The 27044-nt window shown below is 40.0% G+C and overlaps 1 protein-coding gene across 1 annotated transcript in view; it reads left to right on the plus strand.

The window, feature by feature from the left end:
- Positions 1-26824, plus strand: part of fstl4 (follistatin-like 4) — a 274660-nt gene extending 247836 nt beyond the window's left edge. Inside the window, exons 10-16 of the mRNA XM_030069530.1 lie at positions 3136-3270; positions 5949-5975; positions 7188-7306; positions 9405-9554; positions 16646-16753; positions 23716-23825; positions 24086-26824. Coding sequence (XP_029925390.1) covers positions 3136-3270; positions 5949-5975; positions 7188-7306; positions 9405-9554; positions 16646-16753; positions 23716-23825; positions 24086-24788 — 1352 coding nt within the window. The 3' untranslated portion in view covers positions 24789-26824. The remainder of the gene's footprint in view (positions 1-3135; positions 3271-5948; positions 5976-7187; positions 7307-9404; positions 9555-16645; positions 16754-23715; positions 23826-24085) is intronic.
- The last annotated feature ends 220 nt before the right edge of the window (positions 26825-27044 follow it).

Genomic DNA, 27044 nt, shown 5'->3' on the forward strand with positions numbered 1-27044 from the left:
TAAAAATTAGCAAATACAACTACAAATTGTAGATTACAAGCACTGCTGTGTGCTGTGTTGTATTGTCTGATAAAGATTTGTTTCTGTTAGAGGACTTGAAACACTTCACAAGCTAACCAGTGGATTCAAGCCCACTTTTAGCAAAACATTGAAGGGGAGAAAAGACGCGATCAGAGAGGAGAGAGAGATTGAGAGCAGTCTGCGAAAGGAAGTGATAGATCCTGTATCTGAAGAGATATAGAAAGAGAGGTGAAAGATGAGCTGTTTTTCATGATCTTTCATGACATGGCCTGAGAGAGCTCCAGTCTGACACATACGTCACTCGCTCCTGCTGTGTTGTGAAGATTGTGGCGTTGTGATCAAGGTAGCACTACATAAAGGAAGGATCAGAGTGCAGCTGTACATCACAGAGGATGAGAGCTTGAAGCTACAGCACCCGCCAGAGAGGCTGCCTCTGATGCTGCCCTTCATATCCTAACATGGGGTTTCTCACCTGCCACCTCCACCTGACAGCACTTTGCTATGGTGCTGCTCAAGACAGACAGTGCCGCATTGTATGTGGGAAAACGTGAGCATGAATATTGATTAAAAGCTAAAAATGTAACAAAATTCAAGTACAGACTGAATGCTAACAAAAGCGGCCATCGGAACTGTTATCATAGGAAAATAATTATTGCTGCTATTGTGAGAAATTTAAAGTAAAACTATTATTTTCATACTGAGGTATAAGCTATATTTTGCTAATAACTGTAATTAAGCAGCTGCACTGTGTAACTGTATTTGGAGAATGTATTATCATCTGAGATATCTGCCATTTGAAAATAATTTTTAACACCATTCTTTTACAAAATCATTTTTTAAGAGAACGTGTCAAAGGGTTGTTGCCAGAGTTGATTATACATCTCTGTTATTACTGAACAATGAAATATTGAGCAAACCGGAAAAAGCATTTTTTAAAAAAAACGGCAACCCTCTGAAATGAACCGCCTCCATTTTTTTATGAATTGAAATTATAGCTCATCTTCACACTGTATTGGGTCTCAAGACTATCTGGTCCCAGACAGTTACCGTGCCAGAACTGAGTTTGGGAAACTTGCTTTTAAATACCATGTGCTCCACATAAATGGAATAATATACAGAAACTGTTGAAATTATACAAGCTTATCCCTTACAATCATTTAAAATTTCTGTGGGCTGACATACAGCAGTGTGAATGTATGTGTTGTTGTTTTTTTTTTTTTAATTGGCGTTGCTGTAACTTTGGTACTGTTATTGTTTTGTTTTGTTTTATTTCATGTTTTTAATATTTCTTGCATATTTAAATTTTTTGGTTTTCATATTTTTTATTTTGTTTTTACATAGCTTATGTTTTATTGTTTTATATTTTATATATATTGTGTAGTTTTCATGTACTTTTATTGTTTTATTGACATTGTTTTATATTATATTGTGTTGTTTTATATTGTTAATATATTGTACTGTGAACAGAAAAGAGAGTTTGCTCTTTACATTTTAAATTTATTATCCAAATCAAAATGTGTATGTTCTTAAGGTCTAATAAACTGTTACATACATTTTGAATATCAAAAGACATTTGTAAAGGTTTATTTTAGAATATTTCAACATCACATTGTTAACAGTGGCTGGAAGAACATGTGACACAAGCAGCAGTGTGACTACAGCGCTGTAGTTGTCACAGACTACACTGGGTACCTTTAAATCACTGCAAGTATGGGATATATCAAGGTGACTTCAAGTGCAAATCCATTCCCTCTAAAAAGGAAATGTCTACCAGCTCGGCGAGCTGTTTAAATATGTAGAATAATGGTGTTGCTTATGAGCCGCCTGAATCACACACAGCAGATATGACTTGGCGTAGATCACATACTATATCAAAGGCAAATGTTGGCCATAGACCATAAGAAAGAGAGGAGTGTGACATAGCACATATGGTACCTGATTATATCTCAGGTGTCTCTCTTCTCTCTTGATGAGACTTGGATGCATCGTGACATAAGATGAAATACTGTTGGCAAGGAGTTTTTTTTTTTACCCAGCAGATTAATTTGGATCATTTGCTGAGTAACAGAGTTAATTAATCCAATTTCAGAGGGACCTATTATCTCAGCGCTGTGACTTGGGCCCTTACACTTCACGCTGTTTCTTACTTGCGATGTTGGTGAGCTAAGAACGTAAGATTTAGTGTGCAGTCTCACCCACAGTTCATGTTCTTTGGTCCAAACTAAAGTGGAGAAGTTTCCACTGTTGCTGTTGTTTTTAAATTTGGTTTGCTTAGGTGCACACTACCCAGTTTTGAGTGCATATAAACCAAAGTCACTTGGATTCACAAGTAGCTCATTTATTAGACAGAGTCCTATTAACCTGCCATCCCATCAAGCTACATTTTGCTTTCTGTAAGTTCTCACCACATTCATTCTGCTGCCTATATGTTGAGGAGGCATTTTAACTTACCTTGACTCCAAGTTTGTCTTATGGTCATTTTGTTATGTTTCATTGATTTAAAAAAAAAAAAAAAAAACATTTTCTGTGTTACCTAATCACTGATAATCATGGAAAGACAGGACGGGAGGGTGAGTGCGTATGTGTGTGTGATATGAGACAGAAATCTTGGGACACATTTAACCTCAAGATATTGCGATTGCTTTTGGCAGGTGAGCCACCAGTTTGGTACGGCAGGCTTTCTAAACATGACTAACTGCTGGCTGTCAGATGTGAACGTCCATCACAACATATCTTCTTGTTTATTTTGGGGTTATTGCCTGTAGTTGGTTTGCAGTCTCACTCCTAGTGAACACCCCGGCAGTCCCACATTTTCCATTATTTAATGCACAACTGAGTTTAGATGCCATTGTTCTCACCCAGCCAACCAGACTGAATGAAAGGAATAAACAGTCCAGAGTTTGAATAAACCACTTATCACGTTCTTGTTGTCCATTTGCCCTTATACCATTGTTGCATTTGTTGTCGCTCTGCTCTGGGCTGTCAACTAAATGTGTGAAATGTAAGGTAGTCTATAAAATGCCTCAAAATGCCACAGTGAAAACAAAATCTGTTCAGGTAACACAATTGTCTTTTGTTTGTGCCTCTCCTTTTCCTTCCTCTCCCTCCCCCCAGCCAATGGCAGTGAGCTCTTCATTGGCAGCGTACGGTACGAGGACACAGGAGCCTACACCTGCATTGCCAAGAATGAGGTGGGGGTGGACGAGGACATCTCCTCTCTGTTTGTCGAAGATTCAGCCAAGAAGACCCGTGAGTCCCACAGTATAACTTTCACCTCTTATTTACAGAGATGCAATATGCAGCACCATAATATTTGCACAGGATGGAAATACAATTTGTAACAGGTACAAACAAAAACCTAATTTCTGTGTTTGTCAAACATTCGCCCAAGAAGACAAAGAGGAGGATAAACCCAACTAAGTTCAGACAATCCACTTTTTTATTTGCGGAATAGAATTTACCACCTCTCTGAGCTGGCATAAATTTTATGACATAAATTCATAGCATGCATGATGGTAGGTTGTGTACAATTGATTTAAGTTATATGAGGATTGGGTCTTTTACAAGAAATAACGCATAAAGTAAGGCTTTTCTTAAAATATAATTCAGTTTGATTTGTATTGGTGATTATTCGCCTTATGATGATCACCAACCGGAGGTCATACTTTATCCCTCTCTTTATTTACCACTACATCACAGCTCGCAGTCATATAGAGAGGTAGCTGTGACACAAATCCCCCATCATGCATCTAATCTGCATTCCTTGACCACTAGAGCCTCTTCTGTCTCAGATTTCCCTGAGGGGAAATTTGACGAGGGCAATAGTGCTGTATGTAGCACTGCTGCCCAAGTCATATTTCCCCTGTGGGACAATAATGCATGTCTTGGCTTATCTTATATTATATTATCTTATGTTGTTTTGCAGAGATGAATAAGCAAACTGTGACCAAAAAAAAAAAAAAAACTCGAGTGACCGATTGTCAGAACACTTTGTGCCTTTGAGTGCCTGAAAGAGTAAAAACAACTTTCAGGTCCAGACAATTTATGTTGATAGCAGGGCAGCCATGCACTGGTAGTGTAGCAAACTTCTAATAAACCGTGGGACTTCTGCAATAGCTATAACTTACAGCTAGCCATCTTTTATAGTGAGGGATGCAGTATAAAATTTACAGATAAGGGCAAACAGCCTATCTCAGCGACTGACCGGGACACTCGGATCAGCCCGCCATCCGACTGGACCCTGAAATCACCTTTACAAAGACCTCAGCAAGTTCTGCTACGTTAAAGCACCGGGGCGCAGTGCAAAAGTAAAGTAGGTTAGCCATGGGTATGGACATGCCCTGTAAGACAATTTTGTATCGCAGCCCCTTGTATCCTCTATGGAAAAAAAAAAACATTTGACACAGTTTGATCAGTCAACACAAACAGAGACTTTATTTTCAGAGGTCTAACCATGCACTCACACACTGCATCTCACTTGATGTGTTGCTCTATTCGGACTCTGGTTGTATTTAAAGTTAAAGTTTTAAACAGGCAATTGCTTTCATATTGACTTTCATGTCGTTTCATAACTTTGATTAATTAACATACCTAACAAGCACTAATTACAGTGTATTAATCAAAAACAACAGAAAATAAATACATTCCTTCAGAGCTTATGATCAACCCCAACAATGGATGCAACAAATAAAGGACTTTTAACTTGAATGCCTGGATCTGGATGATTTCTTTCGTTCATAGTTATTTCCTTTCCAGAGCACCATTGGTTTGCGGGACAGAAGTGGTCTTAACTTCTCTCCAACCATCCACTGCAAAATGGTGGCATCTATTCTCTTTCAAATAAAAGTTGTAGCAAACAGGAGCGATTCGAATGGCTGTCATCAACATCCACTTTGCACTTGCCAGGGACAAAAATCATGTTAGTAGGAAAAGTGCAGAAATATATTTTTTTGACAACCTATGATTGTGAAACATTCTGGTACAGCCAACTTTTCTTGGCCAACTAGCTTGTTAGGCATCCACACATTGGGTGAGTTTTTCTCTGAATGGACTCTTGGTAACATGTTGCAGTGTGTGTGCATGATAAAGTTTACTGAAATGATGAAATGAAATTGCTTGTTTTACTTTCTATCATATCATATCTATCATATCATATTTGACAAATGAATGGTAAAAATATTGTCTTTTTACATAAAATGCCATTAGTTTATTTCCTGGAAAACAGACGCTGTTTAGTAGTGACGCGCTGTGCACCAGGAGGCATACATGAAAAATTAATAATTTACAGTGCATCTACCTTTCCATCAAAAACAAAACATAACAAAATTTCTCTCCCTAATTGATATCCAATTGGCTTACTTTTTTAAATGATCCATGTCCATGTTATGTTCTACTCAGAAATACTGGAAATATTCTAGAAATACACCAAATTAACAGAGCAAGATTCCCTCAAAATGCAGTTTCATTGTGACTTGAACAGCAGGACAAAAGGAGTATTTTTTTTTTTTTCAGTCTCACATAAAACTTGAAAAAGTAAAATTCCAGTAAGTAGTATCAAACTGGGAAAGACCTTCTAAAGAGAGAAAAGTGTGAACTTTTTTGTTTACTCTGGTGGCTGTTCGCTGTGGTAGCCACTGAATGAAGGTCAGTGTTTACACACCTTTTTGTTTTCCTGTGCTGTGTATGGCTCACTTGTCTCCTTTGTTACAATAGAGATGAAGAGATCTCTTGTTTCCAGAGGAAACACGGCCTTGTCAACATTAATGTGGAACATTTTGGTAGACGTCAAACCTCGATTTGTCCTGACATGGCCAACAGAGACGTCGCCTCATCTGTACCTTGGAAGATCTGTCTCTTTTCCTGATGTGATTTGATCTCTTTGTTCTCTCTTTTTTCTCTCCCTTTGCCTTCCTGTCGCTCTGCTGCAGTTGCAAACATTCTTTGGAGAGAAGAAGGTAATACATTGTAGATCTTCATTTGTTTTGGTATATTTGTTTACTAAAAAAAAAAAAAAAAAAAAAAAGTAGTGGTCATATTTTGGAAATCTCCAAGGCCCACCGCTACATATCCACTGTCAGTTTAGGAATGTCTCTCCAGTAAAGCATTTTCATTATTTGTGGTTTGTATTGCTTTTTTTCTTGCTAAGTTTATCTGTATAAAGACACTACATTTCCAATCTGTTTGTCAGAAAAATATCACCTGAAAGAGGAAACATTTACACGTATTCAACTTTTATGTGTACTTTGCAAACATCCCCACAGACACAGCATGGTGACTACATGAAAAACACCTCTGCGGTTTTCAGTACAGCATAAATCCAACTTGTCTTTATATATTTTATTACCACATCAACATGACCACAAATTCAGTTTGCTGACTGGAAGAGAAAAGCCGCTCTGGTTTACGGCACAGTACAAATCCAATCTGTTTTATGTACATCATCAAGTTTACCACAGATCCAGGAAAAGCCGCAGCGGTTCACAGTACTGTGTAAGCATTTGGCCAACTGTAAAAGTGGCTGACACCCGTTGTGTTACCCCTGGCCTTTGTGAGACTTTCTCAGCACTTACAGTGTTGAATGACGCTTGTTTAACGATGTGTGTGTTAACACTGCGTATTGTTCTGACAGTGTGTTTAACAATGCTGAAAAGTGCAATTTCTGTGACGTGCCATGTGGTTTGTTGTTTATCAGACGGCGTTATTTTGCAAGAATAATATCCTGAGAGGTTAACAAATGAATCACTCGCATCCTAGCCGTGTGTATGCATGTTTGCGTGTGTGTTTCTGCAGGTGCAGGGCTGCATATGTGTCTCTGTGTTCAGGTGATAGAATCCTGACAGTGCTGACAGCCCGCTGCTTCTCCACACATCTTTACATCAAACTGTGATCCTTGCTAACTAATCAGCAGCTGTTGTTTACATCGATTAGACAGGCCTGTGAAACGCTCTGCTTTTGACGCGTCTTGCGGCGTGGTGGACATGTTGTTGACAGGGTTCCTTTGTTGCTACTTTCAAAATGGCAGGATACTTTCAAAATGGCACAAAAAAAAAAAAAAACTTTTGAGGCAGGAGTGTGGTGTTGGTTTTCTGCTCATTTACCTTATTTTTGTTGCTTTCTTTCACCATTTCTGACATCTTTTTTTTCTGCTTTGCCCTCTTGTATCACAGGGTTGAGTGTGGGCAATATGTTCTATGTGTTTTCTGATGAGGGCATCACGGTTCTTCAGCCCAGTGAGTGTGAGATACGCAGGCACATGAAGCGCACGGAGAGGATTGTTGCTACCTATGTAAGTACTTAAAACATCTCTTTTTTCTTAATCTTACATTTCATTGTGCTGTGGTTTAAAAAAGAAGAATACTGTATCAACAAGAAAACGTTATCCCTCAGGAAATGTTTAAAAAATGCTATCTAATACACTATAACATAAAGATAATAACATATAAGGCTAACTTTTAATATTTATAAACAGTGAATTCATAATTCTCTCCAAAATTGTGAATTCTCAATTCAAAACATGTTTATAAATGTTAATGATATCCTTATATGTGCTCAATGCTATGTTAAATTGTGTTAGAAATTATTTGTAACTGTTTAATTTATAATTGTTTTAATTCATTTATAAATTTTAGATGGCGCTTTTTGCAGCTACTCAACAGATGCCCATTTAAATTCAAATATGCTTAAGGCTGAAAGGCACCACACTGAAGGTTTTTTACTAGAACAAAAGTTGGCAGTCATCAAATTATTTAGATCGAATTAATCAGACACACCACTGAGAACTATTCACTGTGAATTAGTAACTTCACAGGCCTTAATTAGTTGTTTGTTCGTCAGTCAAAATAAGAACTGCCAGGCACCAGGTGGCTTTGCGTTGTGTTTCTTCAAAGGGAGAAAATAGCTGTATTACAAACACTCAGTAAAAGAAATATGGAAATGGAAACCATGGCTTTCATGGTGAGCCTGCATTATCTAGCGAATGAGGTGGAATGAAACCTCGGCAAGCCACTTACTCACGTACTGTACAGTTTTGAGGGACTGACGCTTCATTTGAATATTGCACTTACCGAGACTTAATACTTTTATTGCACTATATTTCAGAGGGAAATATTGTAAAATATTGTAAAACACATACAGCTTAATGCAATGCTTGAAAGGACTGTCTGCTTTTACTTCATGTTACTGCTGCTACTTCTGTACTTACATAACGTTTTGAATGTACGACTATTTGAATGTAGAGTGTTTTAGGCTTATACTCATAACACCATATAGTTGTATACAGATATTTCAGTGTGAAGCATAAATGGAAATGGTTATGCCATCAAATGTTCTACCTTCTTCCCTTTCCCCCCCTCTGTTGTCAGAGTGTGACTCCTCACCTCACTAAGTGTAATGGGATTACTTGTGACCATTAGTCAACAGTTCTGCCCAATAGACTGTATAGAGCCTATAGTATAGACCCCAGGGTTTTTAATCCACTAGAGAACATCCCTCTCCCAGAGCAATGGGCTATAGATGGTAAAAGTTGCTTGTTCCTCTGAGGGATTTGGGTTTTACAGGAGCCTGTAATTGTATTAGAGATCGATATAAACTCAATAAGCCATGTGTTAGCCAGTTGCTGCTGTAAACAGCATTTTCTCTACTTTGGTGAGGCGGGGAGGAGGGGGACACTCTTGGAAAAAGGCCTGCATGCGCGTGTATGTGTGTGTGTGTGTGTGTGTGTGTGTGTGTGTGTGTGTGTGCGCTTGAGCATAAAGGTCTTGTCAGCAAAGACAGCAGGTTGCAGGGTTTATAATAGAAGTGAAACATTACACTTCAGCCAATATAGCAAGTTGGAGAGTTGTTGATGATTGCTTCAAATTGATGCAAAAACTGAGTTTCAAACCTAATGTCAGAATGGCAACAGCTATCACAACCCCAGCAGGTATCCCTGACAGTAATAAGTATCATTAGTACTGGCAGTAATTATAGTGACAGTGTTTACAGTCAATGTTTCCAGTGGAAATTTGATGGTGTACAATTATGTGTATGTATATACAGTATATATGTAGATATACTTCCCTCTTTCAATTGTTGGAAATTACATTGAAAAGTCCATGTACATTGAGCTGTATTCTGCACATCACATCTACTTTGCAAATAAAATTGATTGACAATTGCAATATTTCATTTCATTTCATTCAGTATTCAGTAGTAGCCACACGCTGCACGGATGACTCTATCATAGCAGTGTTTCATGTCTATAATGTACCATTCTCCTGATCTACAGTGTACGAGCTATGATGCACTAGTAAATCTGCCCAACTTTTTCCTTTCTCCACCACAACCCTGTTTCCATCCTTCCGTCCTTTCCATAACCCACTCCACCCACTGCTGGTGTTTCCCAGGAGGAGATGTGTCCCAAAGGTGAAGGCGTGTCCCCCCAGCACTGTGTGTGGTCTTCAGCGGTCAATGTCAGGGATAAGTACATCTACGTGACCCAGCCGCTCCAGAGCCGACTGCTGGTTGTCGATACCCAGGCACAGAAAGTGGTGCAGGTGGGTGACGCAGGTATTCAGCCTGCCGCAACAAGCCAAACTATGAATTTTCCTGTGTTTCTTTATATATTGTCATGGGTTTAGAGAGTTAGGGATTTAGAGGGTTACTTAACATATTCTCATCTGAATACATTTGAGCTGATGAGTGTCAGCATTGCCTGTCATTCATTTTATGTGATGTGCAAAGATCTCAAGAGGTATTAAACTATGACAGTGGTTTTCAAAGTGGGGATCTGTTAGGGGCCTCCAGGGGCTCCTCGGCAAAATGAGGAATACTTTAGTTTCCTTGTAATTTAATTTAATTCACTCAAATACGATACAGAAAAAAAATGTATGAGTGATTATTTTAACTGTTTTAATTGCAATATTTTGCATCTATTCATCAGCTTTCAAGTATGACATTTAATCAATTTAATAGTGACCACAAATTAAATTATCTTTTTGATATCAAGGTTGCTTAAGCAAAATCACTTCAAATGGGGGTCCACAGCTTAACCCTATAAAGCCATTTGTATCATATATGATACACATTTTCAATTCTGTTTTTTGTTTTCAGTTTAATCAATACTGTCATACACCAGAAAGGTTGTGTAATAACATATTTTTTGAATTTATATATATATATATATATATATTTTTTTTTTTTTTTTTTTTTTTTTTTTTTTTTTTTTGTTATAGGACTAAATAAAGGGTTCAGTTTCAAAACACCCAGATTTACCAGCCAGCATGGTCTGTGATGCTTTTTACCAAAATATCCTAGCCGGAGTGCTTACTGCTTTTTAGTAGATAGTTTGTCTTAAGATTTGAATCATCAGTGTCACTGAAGAAATGTAGAATATCAGAAAAAAGCAAACTGAGCCAGTCTATAGGGTCTCAATTAGAGGAGACAGTGTAGTCTTCTATTTTGCAGCCAGTGCATCTTTAAAATATGACTTACTTCCATGTAATTTGTCAATCTTGAAACTGTATTTTTCATATGTTTTAAAACATTTAGTTCAATCAAAAATTTCACATATAAATCATTCAAAATAATCATTATTTCTGGCCGATTTTCAAATCACATTACTGACTCAAGGTGCACTCGATTCAACTCATCACACGATTGAACTGCCTCAGATGTAAGAAGACCACATGCAAGGTAAAATAAATCAAGTGCACCTCAAGCACTTGAAACAATATGGTGCCCAGGTGGGTGCTGGCTGCCTCGCCATTCGTCTTGCCTGTAACGGCTGTTTAGAGACCAAATCCCTCAGGGGTTCTTCCCAGGGTCAGCATCATTTATACTGAGGAAGAGGATGGGAGGAAATAGGCCTGACTCAAGGAGAAGGAGGCAGGGAGAGAGGAGTGGGGGAGATGAGAAGGTTTGGGGAATTAAGAAAGTGGCAGAGGAGGATAGGGGGGTAGAGAAAACAGAGGAAACGGAGAGAATCGGGGAAATGGGAAAAAGGGGAAAAGTAGTAACTTGGTCTTAATGTTAGTTTATGTATCAGCCTGGTCTCAGAGAAATATGTGTGTCTTTAGTCATATTGATAGGACTTTTTCCCCCAGTTGTTTCAATAAAAAAGGTTTTAAGATTTCCAGGTTTCCAGACCCCATGTACCAGGCTCTAAGTCTGGCAATTTCTCCATAAGAGATGATTTGCCAAAGTCAGTCCTTATACCTCCTAAGGGGCAAGACCATTGGTTGGCGTTGAGCTGATCATGGTAGGTTAACTGGATGCATCATCACAACAACAGCAACTTTTAGACTAGCTGATTGTTTGTCTTTTAATTTATTGATGCTGTAATATGTCATGAGAACAGAAGAAATCATCGGTTTTAGCTTGCTGGTAACGTCACAACTCTCAACTCAAGTTTATTTACTTCTCACTGCACACTGTGAAGGCATCAGAGAATTTGTCAATCGGCCAATCAGGCATCTCCCACAGGGTGCAGTCCAATCTACCCCCAGGAATGAGAGCAGCTCCAGACCTCAGAAATCACCACATCATTCAAAAATGTGAGTGTGGTGATTCACAAGGGCTGGATCCAAGCTGGATTTGAGACCAAATAAGAAATTCAGTTGTTCAAATGGAGTTATGGAGAATTTAATGCAGTTTTCTGTGAAAACGCTAAAGCAGTGAGAATGTAAAAGCAAGAACATAAATGAAGTAGAGGTGCAAAGTGAGTGTGAAAAGAAAGACAGGTGTATTGTGGCCACATTATATATACTCACTATATTGAAAGTTCAGGTCATGACCTCTGGTGTTTGCAGCCCCCTCTGTCTGCCTCATAGTTCCTTTTTGTCTCCATGTGTCACTATCCAATAAGACAGTGTTTTCCTTCTCTTAATCGGCCGATCTCTGTCTGTCTCTGCCGAAGACCCTTGCGGGCCTCTGGGTGCAGGAGGTTAATGCATCCTGCCTTTTTTCTCTTTCCTCCCCCCTCCCTGTCATCTCCTCTCCAGTCTCAGCCTCACAGCCTTTCTTCACAAAACACCTTCCTAGCTTCTTTTCAACAAAGACTTTTAGAAGGAAAAAGGGAAAGAGAGACAGAGTACAATTACTGCACTTTTGCTTTGACCAAACAAACAGCACGAGCAAAACAACAGATTTCATTGTATTCATGATACAGACAGAATGTAGTGTTTCATCAGCATCACCACAGAGAGGAGACCAAATACAGTGAGCTGGAAGAGGCAGAGAGGGTCGGATGAGCCCAAAAGACTTTTTTTTTTTTTTTTTTTTTTTTTTTTTTGGAGAAAAGAAAGCAAGCACGGCTTTCTTATCTAATTTATGAGATGAAAGCTGCACTTGCAAGACTTTTATGTAAAAATATGCCTGTCTACTCAATGTAAATCACACAATGGGGCTGTGGCAGTGAAGAGTGCCCCACCCTCACTAACTGGGATCTCATAGTTTTTCCCTATTTAGTCAATAGTCTAACATTAGTGAGGCCATTGTGTGTTTGTCTTCACCGCTTGTTCTTGTTCATACTGTGACTTAGCCAGCATAACTGTGCTTATGACTCTTTGTCTAATATTGTATTGCCTTATTGTCCATTATTCACCTCCCTGGCTTCACCTGTTGCTTGTGAGACTTTACAGTAAGATGTTGCCATGGAAACCACATTGTGATCTATTCTGTACCAGTCACATGATACTTCCTAGTTAGATTGCTTCATTTCATGTAACCTTTGGGACAAAATAAGTACCTAATGAGGCAGAGTCGTTACTAGGTAAACAGGGTGATAGGAAGCAAATGAGACGGACTCCGAGACTTTCTCCTGAAGTGCTGCGTCTAGAAGAACCTGAATCACTAAAATTTGCTTTCACCATCTGCATTCTCAGCAATTCTCACCACCAGTGTAGTTTACTAACATCACTGAGCATGATTTTAAGTTATTTTTAAATAATAATAATAAAAAAAGCTATTAGGGCTAACAAAGTGCAAAGTTTTTTAGTGCAGCTTTAAAGTGCCTTTATTTTGGCAAAACCCCATCTTTAGGCACACCTACTTTGTCTGGCACGCACCAGATCAAGGCAGTGAACATGTGGAGAAGCGACAACAATAAAGCCCTTTACTATTGTACATAAGAAAAGGGCACTTTTATCTTTCTCAACAAAGGGGTCTAACCTTGAGTCTGATGTGTCAGAACCACGCCAGCTAAGCCTCCCACTGGGCCCGAAAATGAACAGTATGCCGGCTAATTAAAAAGAGAGCCAGATGGCAGAAAACCTCTGGTATTCAAGTCACTTTGACTTACTAGGGTGGTATTTAAGTGCCTTGTCGCTCACACCGCAGTAACACGGTAGGAGGTGGCATGCAATTGTCTAGGCAATCAGGTTTTTTCTATCAAAGTAAGAGCCTTTTTGTGAGATCATTGGCGGGCTTTTTGTTGATGACACAGTGGCTATCACCATCACCACTCATGTATGCTACCCAGATTTGTAATGAACATACCTGAACATGAAAGATGACGTTCAACTCAAGTGGAGCAAGTGTCAATTTTCTGGTATTTCACTGAAATACATGCTGGCCAAGTCTTCACAAGATGGGATTAACTACGCACAGAAAGTTTTTCATTTTTTGAAAATGAATGGGAGTGAATTAGAGCAAGTTAGCCTTGACTTCCACTTAACTACCAAAGCAAATTATCTACATACTTAGACACTGGGATAGCCTATACCACATCACATCAGGGCTTCAAGCAGTGAATCCAGGATCCTGGAGTTCAATCAGTAAATCAGTCAGTCACTCTTTTCATACAAATACATGTAATACAAAGTGCTTCACACAGTAAAAAAAAAAAAAATAAATAAAAATAAAAAACAGGAACTGAGGAAACACTAATCTCATCAATTTGCAATGAGGAAACACCAGAGGCAGGATTAAGGCAATAAGACATAGATAAAAGTCAAAATAGCAAAATAAAAGCAGTATTAAATAAGTGAGATATGAAAAAGAAGATAAACAAAGAAACAACTAAATTAATACATACATAAAAAAAGCTGATAAAGAGCAATAAATGGTTTAGAGTGCAAGATAAAATAATCAAATACTAAAAGAAAGGACATGTATAGAAATGAGAAAAAACAGAAAATAAGTCTTTAGGTCTATTTTTAATTAGAAAAGATTTTAAATTACAAAATAAAGTGCAAAACAAAGTAAAACCACACTAATTTTCTATTTTTCGATGACTGGCTATTCACTGTGAATGTCTCTACAAGTCATGATGATGTAGGGCCCTATCTTGCGCCAGACTCCCTAAACCCGCTATTTGCGGATTTAGGATTTAGGAAGAGGCGTTCCCCCGTAAAAGTTGCTATCTTGTGCACCTCCCGCTATCCGCAAAACACCTGCGCTACCCGCTATATTATGCATAGGTGTGTTTTGGGCGTTACGCCAGTTAAACCAATCAGTGTGCCAGGTGCCATTGCCTTTAAGGGCAGGATGCGCTATCCTAAATCCTAAATCCTAAACCCGCGATGGAGAGAGGGAGGTAGATTTTCTCAGGGCTTCTACTGAGGCTAAAGCAAGTTGGCTTTATATACATATTATATATTATATTATAGGCGAGTTAATTCGGGAGGTGGAGCCACATGTGTCCAAGTGGACGTGTCACAAGGTTGTACTGATTGAGTAAAATCCCCGGGTCACACCACACACACACAAGAGGCAGAGGTGGAACTATGTGTAAACTAATTTATTGACAAGGTAGATTGGGCAAATAAAATATTAAAAATAAAAATATAGCACAGCTGCTGGCTTATGATAAAACAATAAAACGTGCTGGCGTAAGTGTCCAATTAAAACAGTCTTTCCTCTAAACAGTCTATATGAGTAATATACTCAGTCCATTCCGGCGGCATCCCGGTATCAGTCCGACCGTGTGTGTGGCGAGGCTCCGTCGGGGCGCGCATTGAAGCCGCCTGGACGCGCTCTCCTAACAGCCCAAACTTTAGGGAAAGCGGATAGCGGGTGGTCAGGACCACCCGCTATCCGCTTTCCCTAAAGTGTGTGCGCAAGATAGCAACTTTAGGGATAGCGCATGAAACACGCCCACGGACACACCTCCAGGCGCAAATGATGCAGTCGGCATAACGGATAGCGGGTAGCGGGTGGCGCAAGATACCGTTTAGGGATAGCGGAAGTTCCTAAATCCGCAATTTGCGGGTAGCGGGTCGTGGCAGCGGATAGCGGGTGGCACAAGATAGGGCCCGTAGTCTCTGATGCTTATCGACAGCAGACCAAACTTTTTATCTCTGCCACAGATGTCATTTCAAATGTAGCAAAGGACAGCAATTTAACAAATAGTAAAAAGTCAAATTTCCTTTAAAAAAAAATACTCAAATAGTACAATTGTACAATAGTGCAAGTACAAAAAAAAGCCTCTCAGTTTCAGTAAATGTAACCAGTTACTGCCACCCTTGCTGAACGGTCATGTTGGACGTTTAGAGGTGGACACAGGAGCCGGTCCATTGCCTGCCGGTCCACTGAATCGTGGACTGACCTCCACCCTACCTCTGCTCCCATCATGTAGGACGCCGCACACACACGCACACACACACACACAGGCAAACACATGCGTGCACATGCTCACACACTCTGCATACATACACACATGCTGAGTTGACAGTTGGCTGACCAGTGGAGAGCAGAGGGCTGGACCTCCCATTACTGAGCACAGAGCTTGTGGTCTCGCTCCACTGGTGAGGGTGTCAGCAGCTCCCCGTCCAGCCAGCCAGGAGCAGGGTAATGGATTGTGTTATTCCTTATTGTTGACATTGCATCAGGCCCGGGGCTCTGTACTGCCTCTCTCTCTGGCTTCTCACTTCTTTCGTCCCTCCCTACTGTCTCCATACCCTCTGTCTCCTCCTCTCATTCTCCATGTCTCTTTTTGTCTTTCTCTCCTCTCTGCTGTGTCTCTTCATCACCCCCACCCACCCCCCACCCCCTTTTCAGCGGACTTGAGATCTGAGGTTATGCCCTGTACAAGTCCTCAGTGGTCACATGGGATAATCTGTAATATCATCTGAAAATCCACACACTCGTACTTCTCAATCATTTCCGAAAGCTCAGTAACCAGCCCAGATTTGCCTGTGATTGTTTTAACTGATTCTGCAGCCTATTTTATGGATGTTTGATTTTATGTTTTGTTTTTGTACTTTTTGCCTTTTATAATCTCTGATCTTAAATGAAGGTCGATGGATGGGTAATAAGGATCTAGGTTTTCATGCCAAAATATTACACATAATTTGTTTTAATTTAATTGTTTAATTTATGATTTACTCTAAATTTGTTATTTATTTAATTTGGCTTTTGACAATCTGTGCACGTGCAGTGGTTACATTTTTCTCCTGTGCCATCAGCTGCAGTATTTTGGTTCTCATGTCCTGCAGTGGAACAGAAGTGTGGTCTTCCTGGTGTGAAGCACAGCACCTACTTCATTATTAGGCTGAATCTGGCACCACTAGATTGGCTTTCCCTCCACTTAAAAAATACATCTCTCTCTCTCTCTCTCTCCCTCTCTCTCTCTCTCTCTCTCTCTCTCTCTCTCTCTCTCTCTCTCTCTCTCTCTCTCTCTCTCTCTCTTGCTCTCTCTTTTCTCTAGGCGGTAGCGACAGATCCTTTTCCAGTGAAGCTGCTGTACGACAAGTCACATGACCAGGTGTGGGTTCTAACCTGGGGAGATATGGACAGAACACACCCGACACTTCAGGTAGGTGTGTGTGCATGTGTGTGTACACACACATGTGTATGATCCTGGTAATATTGTTTTGACATGGTTTGATGTAGCTCTTTTCCTATTTATAATCTTTTTTCTTTTTTTTTTTTTTTAAACCATGAGAACCATGAGGGTCCAGAGAGAGAGAGCTAAAATGCAGCAAGAAGTTACTGGTTTTTTTATGATTTTTATGATTTTTTTTTTTTTTTTTTTTTTTTTTTTTTTTTTTTTTTGCCATTTCTTGTTTATTTCGGATTCAAACCCAGTAAGGACGCAGCCTTGCTATGTGGCACACACTCTATCGGGTGAGCCGCTGCTGTGGCCCATGAGGATACAGTTTGAATATTAGGACAGCAATACCCAGAAATCATCCAACATGATGTCAATAAACTGCACAAACTGCACTCAGAGCCAAATGGATGACATTACTGAGTCCAGACTTTACAGGACGGATTGTTGGCTCACTCCCAGGGATGCCAAGACATCAGGATTTTGGTGATGATACCAAAACCAGTAAAATTCTACTATTCAAATGTAGAATGAGAGCACTTTGTTACAAGTGCAACATCGGCCTGCAGCCTTCAAATGCAAAACAAAGCAGCCCCAAATAATGCACATTAGAGGAGCTTTGTGAAATGTCCTGCTGTAACAGTCAACACAAAGGTCTGATTATGTGCTCTCACAGTCCTTTAAGCATGACTGCAGCTTGAGTGTTTAAACATACAAGCAAAGGCTGCATTAGAATAGCAACACTTAGTTACAGAGTGAGGTATCGAAGTTGCAACGATACTACCAATACTAAAAGTGTTGCATTTCTCTCTTTAGTTTTGATTAGTCACTTCCTGTAACTTAGATGAATTCCTGACACTGTGAAAATATCAGACACCAGAATTTCAAAGGCAGGGCAAGTAGCTTAGGGCAAATTTATGGAGTCTTCATTAGCAGAACAGGATTCTCTTCTCTGTTGCAGCCCCACTTTGTGAATTAGGCTGGCAAAACAGGTGCATTTTTACATAAAAAAAAAACTTGCCCAGTGCAGCTTTAAAGGTGCTAAGTAGCACTTCTTTATTATCGTCGCTGTTATTTGTTTGCGCGCTACTCCACCACTACTTACTGTGTGCACAGTGTATGTGTGACCTGTTTATGTGATGACTGATTATCTAAGGTGGGAAAATATAATCCATATATGCTGTAGACCGTTCACCGAGCGAGCCAAATGGCGCCTCACAACTAATTGAGCCGAGTGTGTACCTGCGTGCCTGTTTATGTGATAAGTATTTGCATGAGGGCATTTAATCTATATATGTTTTAGAGCATTTACCGAGCCAGCGAAACAGCAATTCACAGCTGCGGCGTGGTCGGCTTGTGCCTGGCGTCCCTTCGGACCGCTGGTGTTGGAGACTTCACAAATGAGAAATGATCACAGGTGTGGCTGTATTTAATCCACCTCAGGGGATTGGGTGAGGTGAGGGGAGAGAGGAGAGAAGAGGATGGAGAGAGCAGAGGAGACGAAGGCGATGGGAGGGGATAGGGACGAGAGCTTATACCTGTGGGAGAGGTATGATGCTGTTTTTCATGGAGCCCCTGTGTGTGTGTGTGTGTGTGTGTGTGTGTGTGTGTGTGTGTGTGTGTGTGTGTGTGTGTGCGTGCACCTGTTTCAGCAGTGGAGGACACTGCAGCGGGTAAAGCTACCAAGGGATCCCATTGTCATTTCTGTAATAGACACAAACATGTTTATTGTTCTGCTTTGTCCCATTGGAGGGAAGGATCCCATTATAATCTTGTGAGGTGTTGTGTTCGGTCCGCGCTTTACGGGGATATGATGTTGCCTATTCATTATGGGCATTGGGGAGGGATGACACACCCTCAAAAATATGGTTCTTCAGAGGGTGTCCCTATGTGAAATGATCCCTTTTTTATTTGAAGAGGCGCCTGTATGACTCTCAGTGCTGTCTGTGGAGCCACCGGCGTTTTTGCCTTTAACGGCTCTGTGGTTAGCAATGGTGCTGTAATGGTTTAACTGATGGTGTTTCAAGGTAAAGTCACAGTTCTCCTCATGATATTGTAATAATTCCAATTTGACCTATTTTCTATACTATTGCTTTTCTTTTCTCTGCTTTTTTTTTCAGCTTGGCAGCTGCAAGAATGACAATTTTTCACCAAAAGACTTAAGGTCAAATGCTCTCTATTTAAAGAGACATAAAATAAACCAAATTAGATAGTTATTTTTTTAAGAGTGTGGATATCTTCTCTTTTTTTCGTTTTCTGGATTGCTTTCAATGAAATCAAGAACCAGATAAACCTGCTTTGAGATTTGCATGTTTTTTTTTTTTAACAGAAATTTTAACAGAAACAATAAGAGTACAACACTTAACGTTAGTTAATGCCGTAATAAACATTAAGTAACAGTTAACTAACCATTAACTAATGTGTTTAAGAATCATACTGCTGTTCATGCTAAGGTATTAATTTATATGTTATTTAAGGGTTATTGTAGATATTATTAACATTAGTAAATGCCATAATAATCATTAACTAACAGTTAATTAACCATTACGGCATTAATTAGCGTTAACTAACATTAATTGTTGTACTCTTAGTGTAAAGTGTTGCCGAAATTTTAACATGAACAGGCCACTTGATTTTTCACAAAGATCATCAAACTTCAGTCCTTAGACATAAAGTGATTTAATACCACAATATTTTAATTATATATATATATATATATATATATATATATATATATATGTATGTATGTATGTATATATTTTTTTTTTTTTTACAGTAAACACATTTTTCCTATGACACATGCCAAGAAAGTAAATTTTGATACTTTGTAGCACCTTGTTCAAAAACTGGTTGAAACAAAGTGAGTAAGATCCGTTTTGGATCAAGAAGTTTGTTTTGGCCACAATAAACGGTGAAAAGGCAGCCAACTGTGTGTGGGATTTAACAATTTTCTACTGATTCACACTCGACACAGCAACTCTGCTTTTCATTATTTTAGCACCTTTCCGTCACAGAGTGTAGGTGTACTAGCAGGGGAATGGTCCCTGTGCCGTCGTCAGTTGTGGCTCTCAGTTACTGTGCACACTCAGGGTTGTTTTTATTCGAGTTGTTTTTCAACTTCTCTCAGAGGATATGGTCTTTAATGAAGAAGAAAATACTAACATAAAAGATGTTTTTCACTTCAGACAAATTATTTTTTTCCTGTGTAATTTGGAACAATTTGAGCACAGAGTTGTTTTGCATGAAAACTTTCCTATTTTGACTGCTTGTCCGAATTGCAGGAAAACACATTTTTGATTTTTTCATTTTCATTTTTTCCCACTCTCCTCCTGCAGTCATTCAGTAGTAATGAATAATTTGAGAGTGGGATATGAATTACCCAAAAATGCAATTGCAGAGAAACTACATAATGGATTGGAGGCCACATGGATCACACCACAAATAAATGGTCTTGCAATGTCATTATCATTTGGACTGTAGGTAATTGACCTGTGTATCAGCAGCCTGTCACCACCGGAGGCACTGCTTTAGTGGAGCAGATCATGAATTTGTGTGTGTGTGTGTGTGCGCGTGTGTGTTTCTCAGCGAGTCTGTTTCTGAGTGTGTGCATGTGAGCTTGCGCACTTGTACTCATGTTTGTGAATGTGTAGTTGTGTGTCCTACCCAGTCTGCGCACATGGTGTGGGTATTTTTAAGCAGCCAAGTTTTATAATGGCTCAATATCCCTGTGCAAACACCGGCATGAGTGTGATTGTCAATTCATTAGAGAAGACAAATGGAGGAATCGCGGCTGGCCAGGGAGAGACACGGCCTTTCAGGCTGTCAGACCTGCCTGTGCCTACGTGCCAGGAAGACACTTAACTCACGGACACCTTTTTTTCCTGTTCTGTGCACATCCACACAGTGCACGCACATACACAAGTGCTGATTCCATCTGTCCAAGTACTATTATTATTGTGTTTAATTGTTTCAGTTTCCATGCCAGAAAACTACAAATATTCACTGTGTCCCCCTGGAATTGTATCTTTGGCGGGATGGAGAAGACTTTGAAGCAGCATTTAGGCCATCGTGTAGAAATATAAATGATCACATATTACTTTCTATCTATCTATCTATCTATCTATATTGGATATGTATGTATCTATCTGTCTGTCTGTCTTCCTTGTCTTAACATTGCCAATATATCAAGTGAATCCTATCAAGTATTCAGAGAGTAAACCACACCAGGTAGTAATTTGAGTTTTAACATCGCAGAGGCAACAACCTCAGAGAGTTATGACGAATTCATTATGTATTGTATGTTTCCCAGGTGCAACCAGACAAGGAGTCCCGGCGGTATTTTAAAAAAATTACCATTGTTATAGCTTTGTAACAACCACTGCACAGCTGTAATATTACACTAAAGCGCCTTGTAAGACTTACTGCATTTCCTAAACGATACAGATAAATTGAAGCGCTCGAGGAATTCCATTTCATTTGGATGTAGTTAGATGGGGAAAGGAAAAAGCTACTCAAGGCTTCTGGAGAGTGGATGTCGTGGAAAAGCAAAGCCACTCAGTCAGAACCAAATCCCCCTCAGGTATTAGGCCTGCCAGCGAGGAGAGATTTGGCAGGGGGAGAGTAAAACTCGATTGGGCCTCAGTGCTGAGTGTGTGGATATGAAATCCAGGGATGAGTGATGACAATGGGAAGCCAGTGGCATTAAGTTGAGAGCACCTCCAGCCCTGGAGACCAAAGCAGCTGCCTAATTATACATGAGTGATACTACATTGATCCTCATTAACTCCCGCCATTGTATTCTGCAACTCTTGTAATGACTATGTTTTATTTTTTTCTTTATTTATTTTAAACAAGGATTCTTTTCATGCTGGCAAAAGGGTAAAACACAGGGTTATCTGTTATGTTAAAAATGGATACAGAGAGAGAAAGAGATTTTGAGGAGCACTGCGGCACTGTAGCAAAAGCCACAACTCAGCAACTTGAAAACTGCTATTTTTATTTCACAACATTTGATAGTTCTTTGGAAGCAGTGTGAAGCCTGGCCCCCCACTGGGCATCAGGTAGAGATACAGCTTTAGCGGTGTGGGCGTAGACTTCAAAATAGATTTTCCACTCAGTTCCTTTCCTTTTTAAAAATATTCTATATGCTCTCTAGCAATATTTGCCTGGATTTCTAAACCTAGAAGAGCCTTAATGAGCCAGGTTTCTCCGAGAATTTAAGATGGAGTCTATAAAATGAGAGGAAAACAACTCTGGGGAGCGTGCGCGAGTTGTTCCACTGGCTGCTTTGATTGAATGCGCACCCTATGGATGGAGTTAGTCGTATAAACCACCTCGCTCGTCCTTGACTCCGACCTGATCATGCAGGCATACGTGATGAAGCGTGTGTCACTGACAAGGTGGCATATTGAGAGCCCATCAAAAGTGGAAGCGCTCCCCCCTCTGCAGTTTGAAAACCCGCTGAATCAGGATGAGGTCTGTGACATGAGAGATGGGGCTTTTATTGTGGTGTCTGCTCCTAAGACAACCATAACTAAATAAGATGCTTTATCAAAGAAGCGAGGTGGGGCCACATTTCATCAGCCGCAGTCATATACGGTAGATGTTTATCTGCCGCAGGATGTATGGGAATGTCACCTGGACAAGCTCTGGCTGTTAACATCCGAGATACGAGTCTTTGTACTTGGCTTGTAGAAACTGCCGTGCTGTAGCTAGGAGGTGAAAGGTCTGATTCTTGCAACAAGTTGTGTTTTATTACGGTGTCCTTGAGCAAGACACTGAACTCCTACCTGCTAAGCAATTCATTTGCTAGGTATCAAAGCTTTAGCTATAAATGGCTTCGGCGGTATTCAGTACCAAGCCAGTGTTTGAAAAGTTTTCCATTTCAAAAGTTTCCACCCACTCTCCCGTGCTGACTGCTGGCATTAAAGCCTCGATTCACATGTAGTGTGACACTCGTACGGTCACCAGAAGGTTGAGTTGTCATGGTCCGCAGTCTTTTTAAACTCAGTGTTGTCATTTCACACAGGAAAATGTTGATCATGTAAAATCAGCCATGTATCGTCTATAGGGTATAGGACTCAGACTTCTTGTGTGTCACACTAGTTACAAGAGTGTGACTTTAAAGTGAAACACATTACAGGTTAACACCGGAGTAACAAGTCGTCTTAAGACGTTCACCTTAACCCTTTATCGGGCACTCATTGAAATACTTTGAAATTCAAAAAAACAACCCTCGACTGTTATTAGTGAACATGACATGACTTTATTACTTTTAGAAAATTTTTCAAAAAATTTCATTTTCCTATAGAAAATCAAAGCCAATGAGATTGGTCAAATGCCACAAACATGTGACCTGGGATGTAGAGCGATCTTTGCTGATTGGCTGGGTGAAGACCAAATGATTATTGAGCTAACTGAGACAGGGGATGGGCGTTATATGTAAAATTTTTGAAATTACCAAAAACAGTCACTTGCCCGATAAAGGGTTAAGGCATATTCTCATAAAATAGTAGGGGTATGTGGATTCACCGAGGATTCATCGCTCCCCTCACTCAAAGAAGACAAGCTCTCTTCCTGCTCTATCTCCTGAATCATATCATACCGAGGCGATGGCTACTTCAAATGTATCTAGATGTGTTATATCGCTGATCATGTATCAAGGTGCGTATTGATTTGGTCTCAGTGGGAGAGATGCACACCCCTATGAAATAATTCATTTTCTGAGGACAGAATAATTTCTGTTTTTCAAGTACTGCCTCATGATTTCGAATCGCACATTCTTTTCAAAATAGTGTGGATGGACACTTTTTTTTTTTTTTTTTCAGCTTCAGCGAATTCATTTTCCAACATTTTTTGCTGGTGCTATAGCTGGATAGCTATACCCCGAAAATACCTGTGGACTGATATTTGCTATTTTTCTTGTCCTCTGCTGCCAATGTCTAAAGGTAATTCCCCAAGCCAGTGTTGGAGAAGTGCATCATGCCATCCGCACGACGTTCCAGAGGGTTGACGACTTCTTTATTCCTCCAACGAACCTTATCATCACTCATGTGAGGTACAAAACTACCCGTGAACCTACACACACACCCACCCACACATACACACAGAAAGATGCCCACACAGACGCACGCCCACATGCAGACACAGCTGACCTTAAAGCACAGGCCACCTCATTACTCACTCATCACAGCTGTCTTTCTGAAGTGAAGGAGAAAAGAGCAAATGAGAATTCTAATGAGAATCCTGATGTGTATTAATCACTCCCCAAAAAACTGGAAAGGCTATTAACCTTTCTTTTGAACTTTGTCGATTCAGGTTTGCCTTCGTCTTCCTCAAAAATGAACCTGCGGTACATAAAATTGACCTGGAGACCTTCCACCGCGTCAAGACCATCAGCCTGAAAAACTACAGCTGCATTCCAGCGAGCATGGCCTACACCCACCTGAGTGGCTTCTACTTCATCCAATGCCAGAGCAAGAGCCACCTGCAAGGCCCGCCCCAGCTCCTCATCGACAGCGTGACGGACACCGTGATCGGTCTGAACCTGAACATCACAGGCCAGCCCTACGTGTCACCGGACGGCCGCTACGTGGTGACCCCTGACCCGGAGAGTTCAAAGCTCATAGTTCAGACGGTGTCGTTCCAGGGGGAGCTGGCCCTGAACCAGGAAGTGGACAACCCTATAGTTGTCTCCGATCTGGTCTTCCAGCCCTCCTTCACAGAGTCCAACCAGCATGTGGTGGTGGCCACATCAGGCTCAGGCACGGACCTGCTCTTCTCTGATCTGTCCTCGGGCCGCACGGAGGTTCTGCGGAGCCTCAAGGAGCCCCTGGCCCCCCACGCCTGGCCCTGGGGAGGCCCCAACAGAGTGGTGGTCTCCAGCGGGTTGTTCGGACAGTACCTGGTGACACCGTCAGCCGAGTCCCTCTTCGTCCTCAACGGCAAACAGAGCACGCCGCACTGCGAGGTGTCAGACATCAAGAGAGGCAACACAATTGTGTGGGTCGGGGAGGTATGAGTGAGAGAGAAAAAGGAGAGGGAGACGGAGGATAAGGGAAAGGAGTGAAGAAGAAGAGGGAGAAAGATCAGGCCAAAATACTTATTATTAAGATTTATGTGGACATAAGTTGTGGACTCAACCCTGGGACTGAGCGAGAGGAATACATGCCTGGGTTTATTGTAACAAAAGTACACTTAAAAATAGAGTAATTGAGAAAATATTAAGAAACCCTGTTGTGATATTTCTATTGGGAGAAAGTGTCAATGCCGTTCAGTGCAACAGTGATCTATGTGCACTTAACTATACAGAATTGTACATTATTGCACTTCCTTCCATGTTATCACAGCAAATAGGTACCTGAAGAGGGGTTATCAATGAACTATGAACTATGCACAATGCTCACTTTTTTTAGAGTAAAGCTTTTCGTTCTTGTTTATCTCAACAATGTTTGTCGTTTTCACCAGTGCTGCATATAGTCACCACGAAACGTCCGTCTGTCCGTCTGCCTTTAGTGTTATGTGTGTTTTGAGTCCTTTTAAATGCTACAAGCCCATGTGTTTACTCACTTTTGTCCGTCGTCATGGCATTGTACTGTATTCTCCCTCTAAAAGCTTTCATTCGCCCCATGCCAGCAATGGTTGGCTTTATGCACATGTGGAATTCCCCTATTATCAGTGTCTTTCCAAAGAGCCCCATTGGTCCATTACCAAAGGACCATGGATGTTTTTATTGCATAGAAAACCCACCCAGATATGAGCAGTACTTCTTGTAGGCGGCTCCTGATATTGTACGATTCGTCCCCCGTCTCTCACACGTCTTTGTACCTGCAACACGACACTGTGCTCTGAAGCCTGAAAATGCCACTCAGCAGTTTCTTCAGGGCAGTGACTCGGGTTTTGTTGCACCAATATCAAAGTGGCATCAACTCCACTATCTGATTGGCTATGAGCATTTTATTTATTTATTTATTTATTTATTTATTTTTTTAAACATCATCCGAGAACGCTGTGCATCAAGATCAAATCCAAGGAAAACAAACTGTGCTTGCCATATTTTAATTTATATTTTACTGTCTGTGCAGTCAGCTCCAAAAAATGATGTGTTTGGATTACTTATCTGTATTTGGATAGAAATAAGAAATGGACAGGGCATGTACAACAATCCAGAATGGAAAAATTATAATATATTATATTAATATTTACTTGTAAGTCATTAAATATACAGCCTGTTTCAAAAGTAGCAATACATTTTTATATATCTCATTAGTTCCAGAAAGTCAGTAAGTTGGTTGATTGTCAAATTATTTTGCTAAAATGATCAAACACATAAAATGAATATTATTATTATTATTATTATTATTATTATTATTATTACTATTATTATTATTATGCCATACCTATTTTTGAAACACTCTGTATTTCCTGTCCGTAGGCATTAACTGAATTAACACCAGCAACTCTTCGTCTATAAAAATAAGAGATATTTTCTCTGACTTTGAACTGTATCATCTCTGTTGTGATTGGCAGTTGCACTAATCATCATAATGATGATGATTCGTTTGCAACAAGAAAGCTCTGCTGCTTATCAGCAGATGTAATAATGTTGTCAGAAGCTGCAGTGACCTTAACGCTTTCATGGCAGTCCTGACAGCCGTGCTGAGGTCAGCGTGTGAACATCTACAGGCAACACGTTTGCTGCCTTGCCTCTTGAATGTGGTAGTAAAGGGGCTACAGTGTATATAAGTGCTTGGCCAGTAATTTTGCCTTTGTCGTTGTAAGTTGTATTACCTTGCCCTTTGTGCCCCTCTTTCCCAAGCTAAAAAGTGAATGTCCGTTATAATTCAGTTACCATACTCATTTATCATTTGCCATAAAGGTTTTTGTTTTCTCATTATACATTATAATGTAAATGAGAGGATACGTTGCAACCAGTTGATACTAAAATCTGGCTAAATTTGTATTTTCACTCACTATGTGTTCAAATCGTTCTTGTCAGCAGGTTTTATAAACAGCTATCTCCAGGTGTGTGAGGAAAAAAAAAAAAAAAAAAAAAAAGAACTGTTCCTTTTTATATTTGGGCAGCTAACTTGGTAAACTAGCCACTTCTTACAGTCTTGCTAGAATATAAAAGGTTTTGCAAATAGATTCTATTTTAAATTAGCTCATCTACTTAGCATAGATTGATGAAAACAAGTAAGCTGTGTTGCAACTGAAAGAATTATATTGAGATTATACATAAATATCCAATTATATTGAAACAAACTATTTTAAGAAA

This window comes from Myripristis murdjan, chromosome 14, assembly GCF_902150065.1.
Source record: "Myripristis murdjan chromosome 14, fMyrMur1.1, whole genome shotgun sequence".
Classification (NCBI taxonomy): Eukaryota; Metazoa; Chordata; class Actinopteri; order Holocentriformes; family Holocentridae; genus Myripristis; species Myripristis murdjan.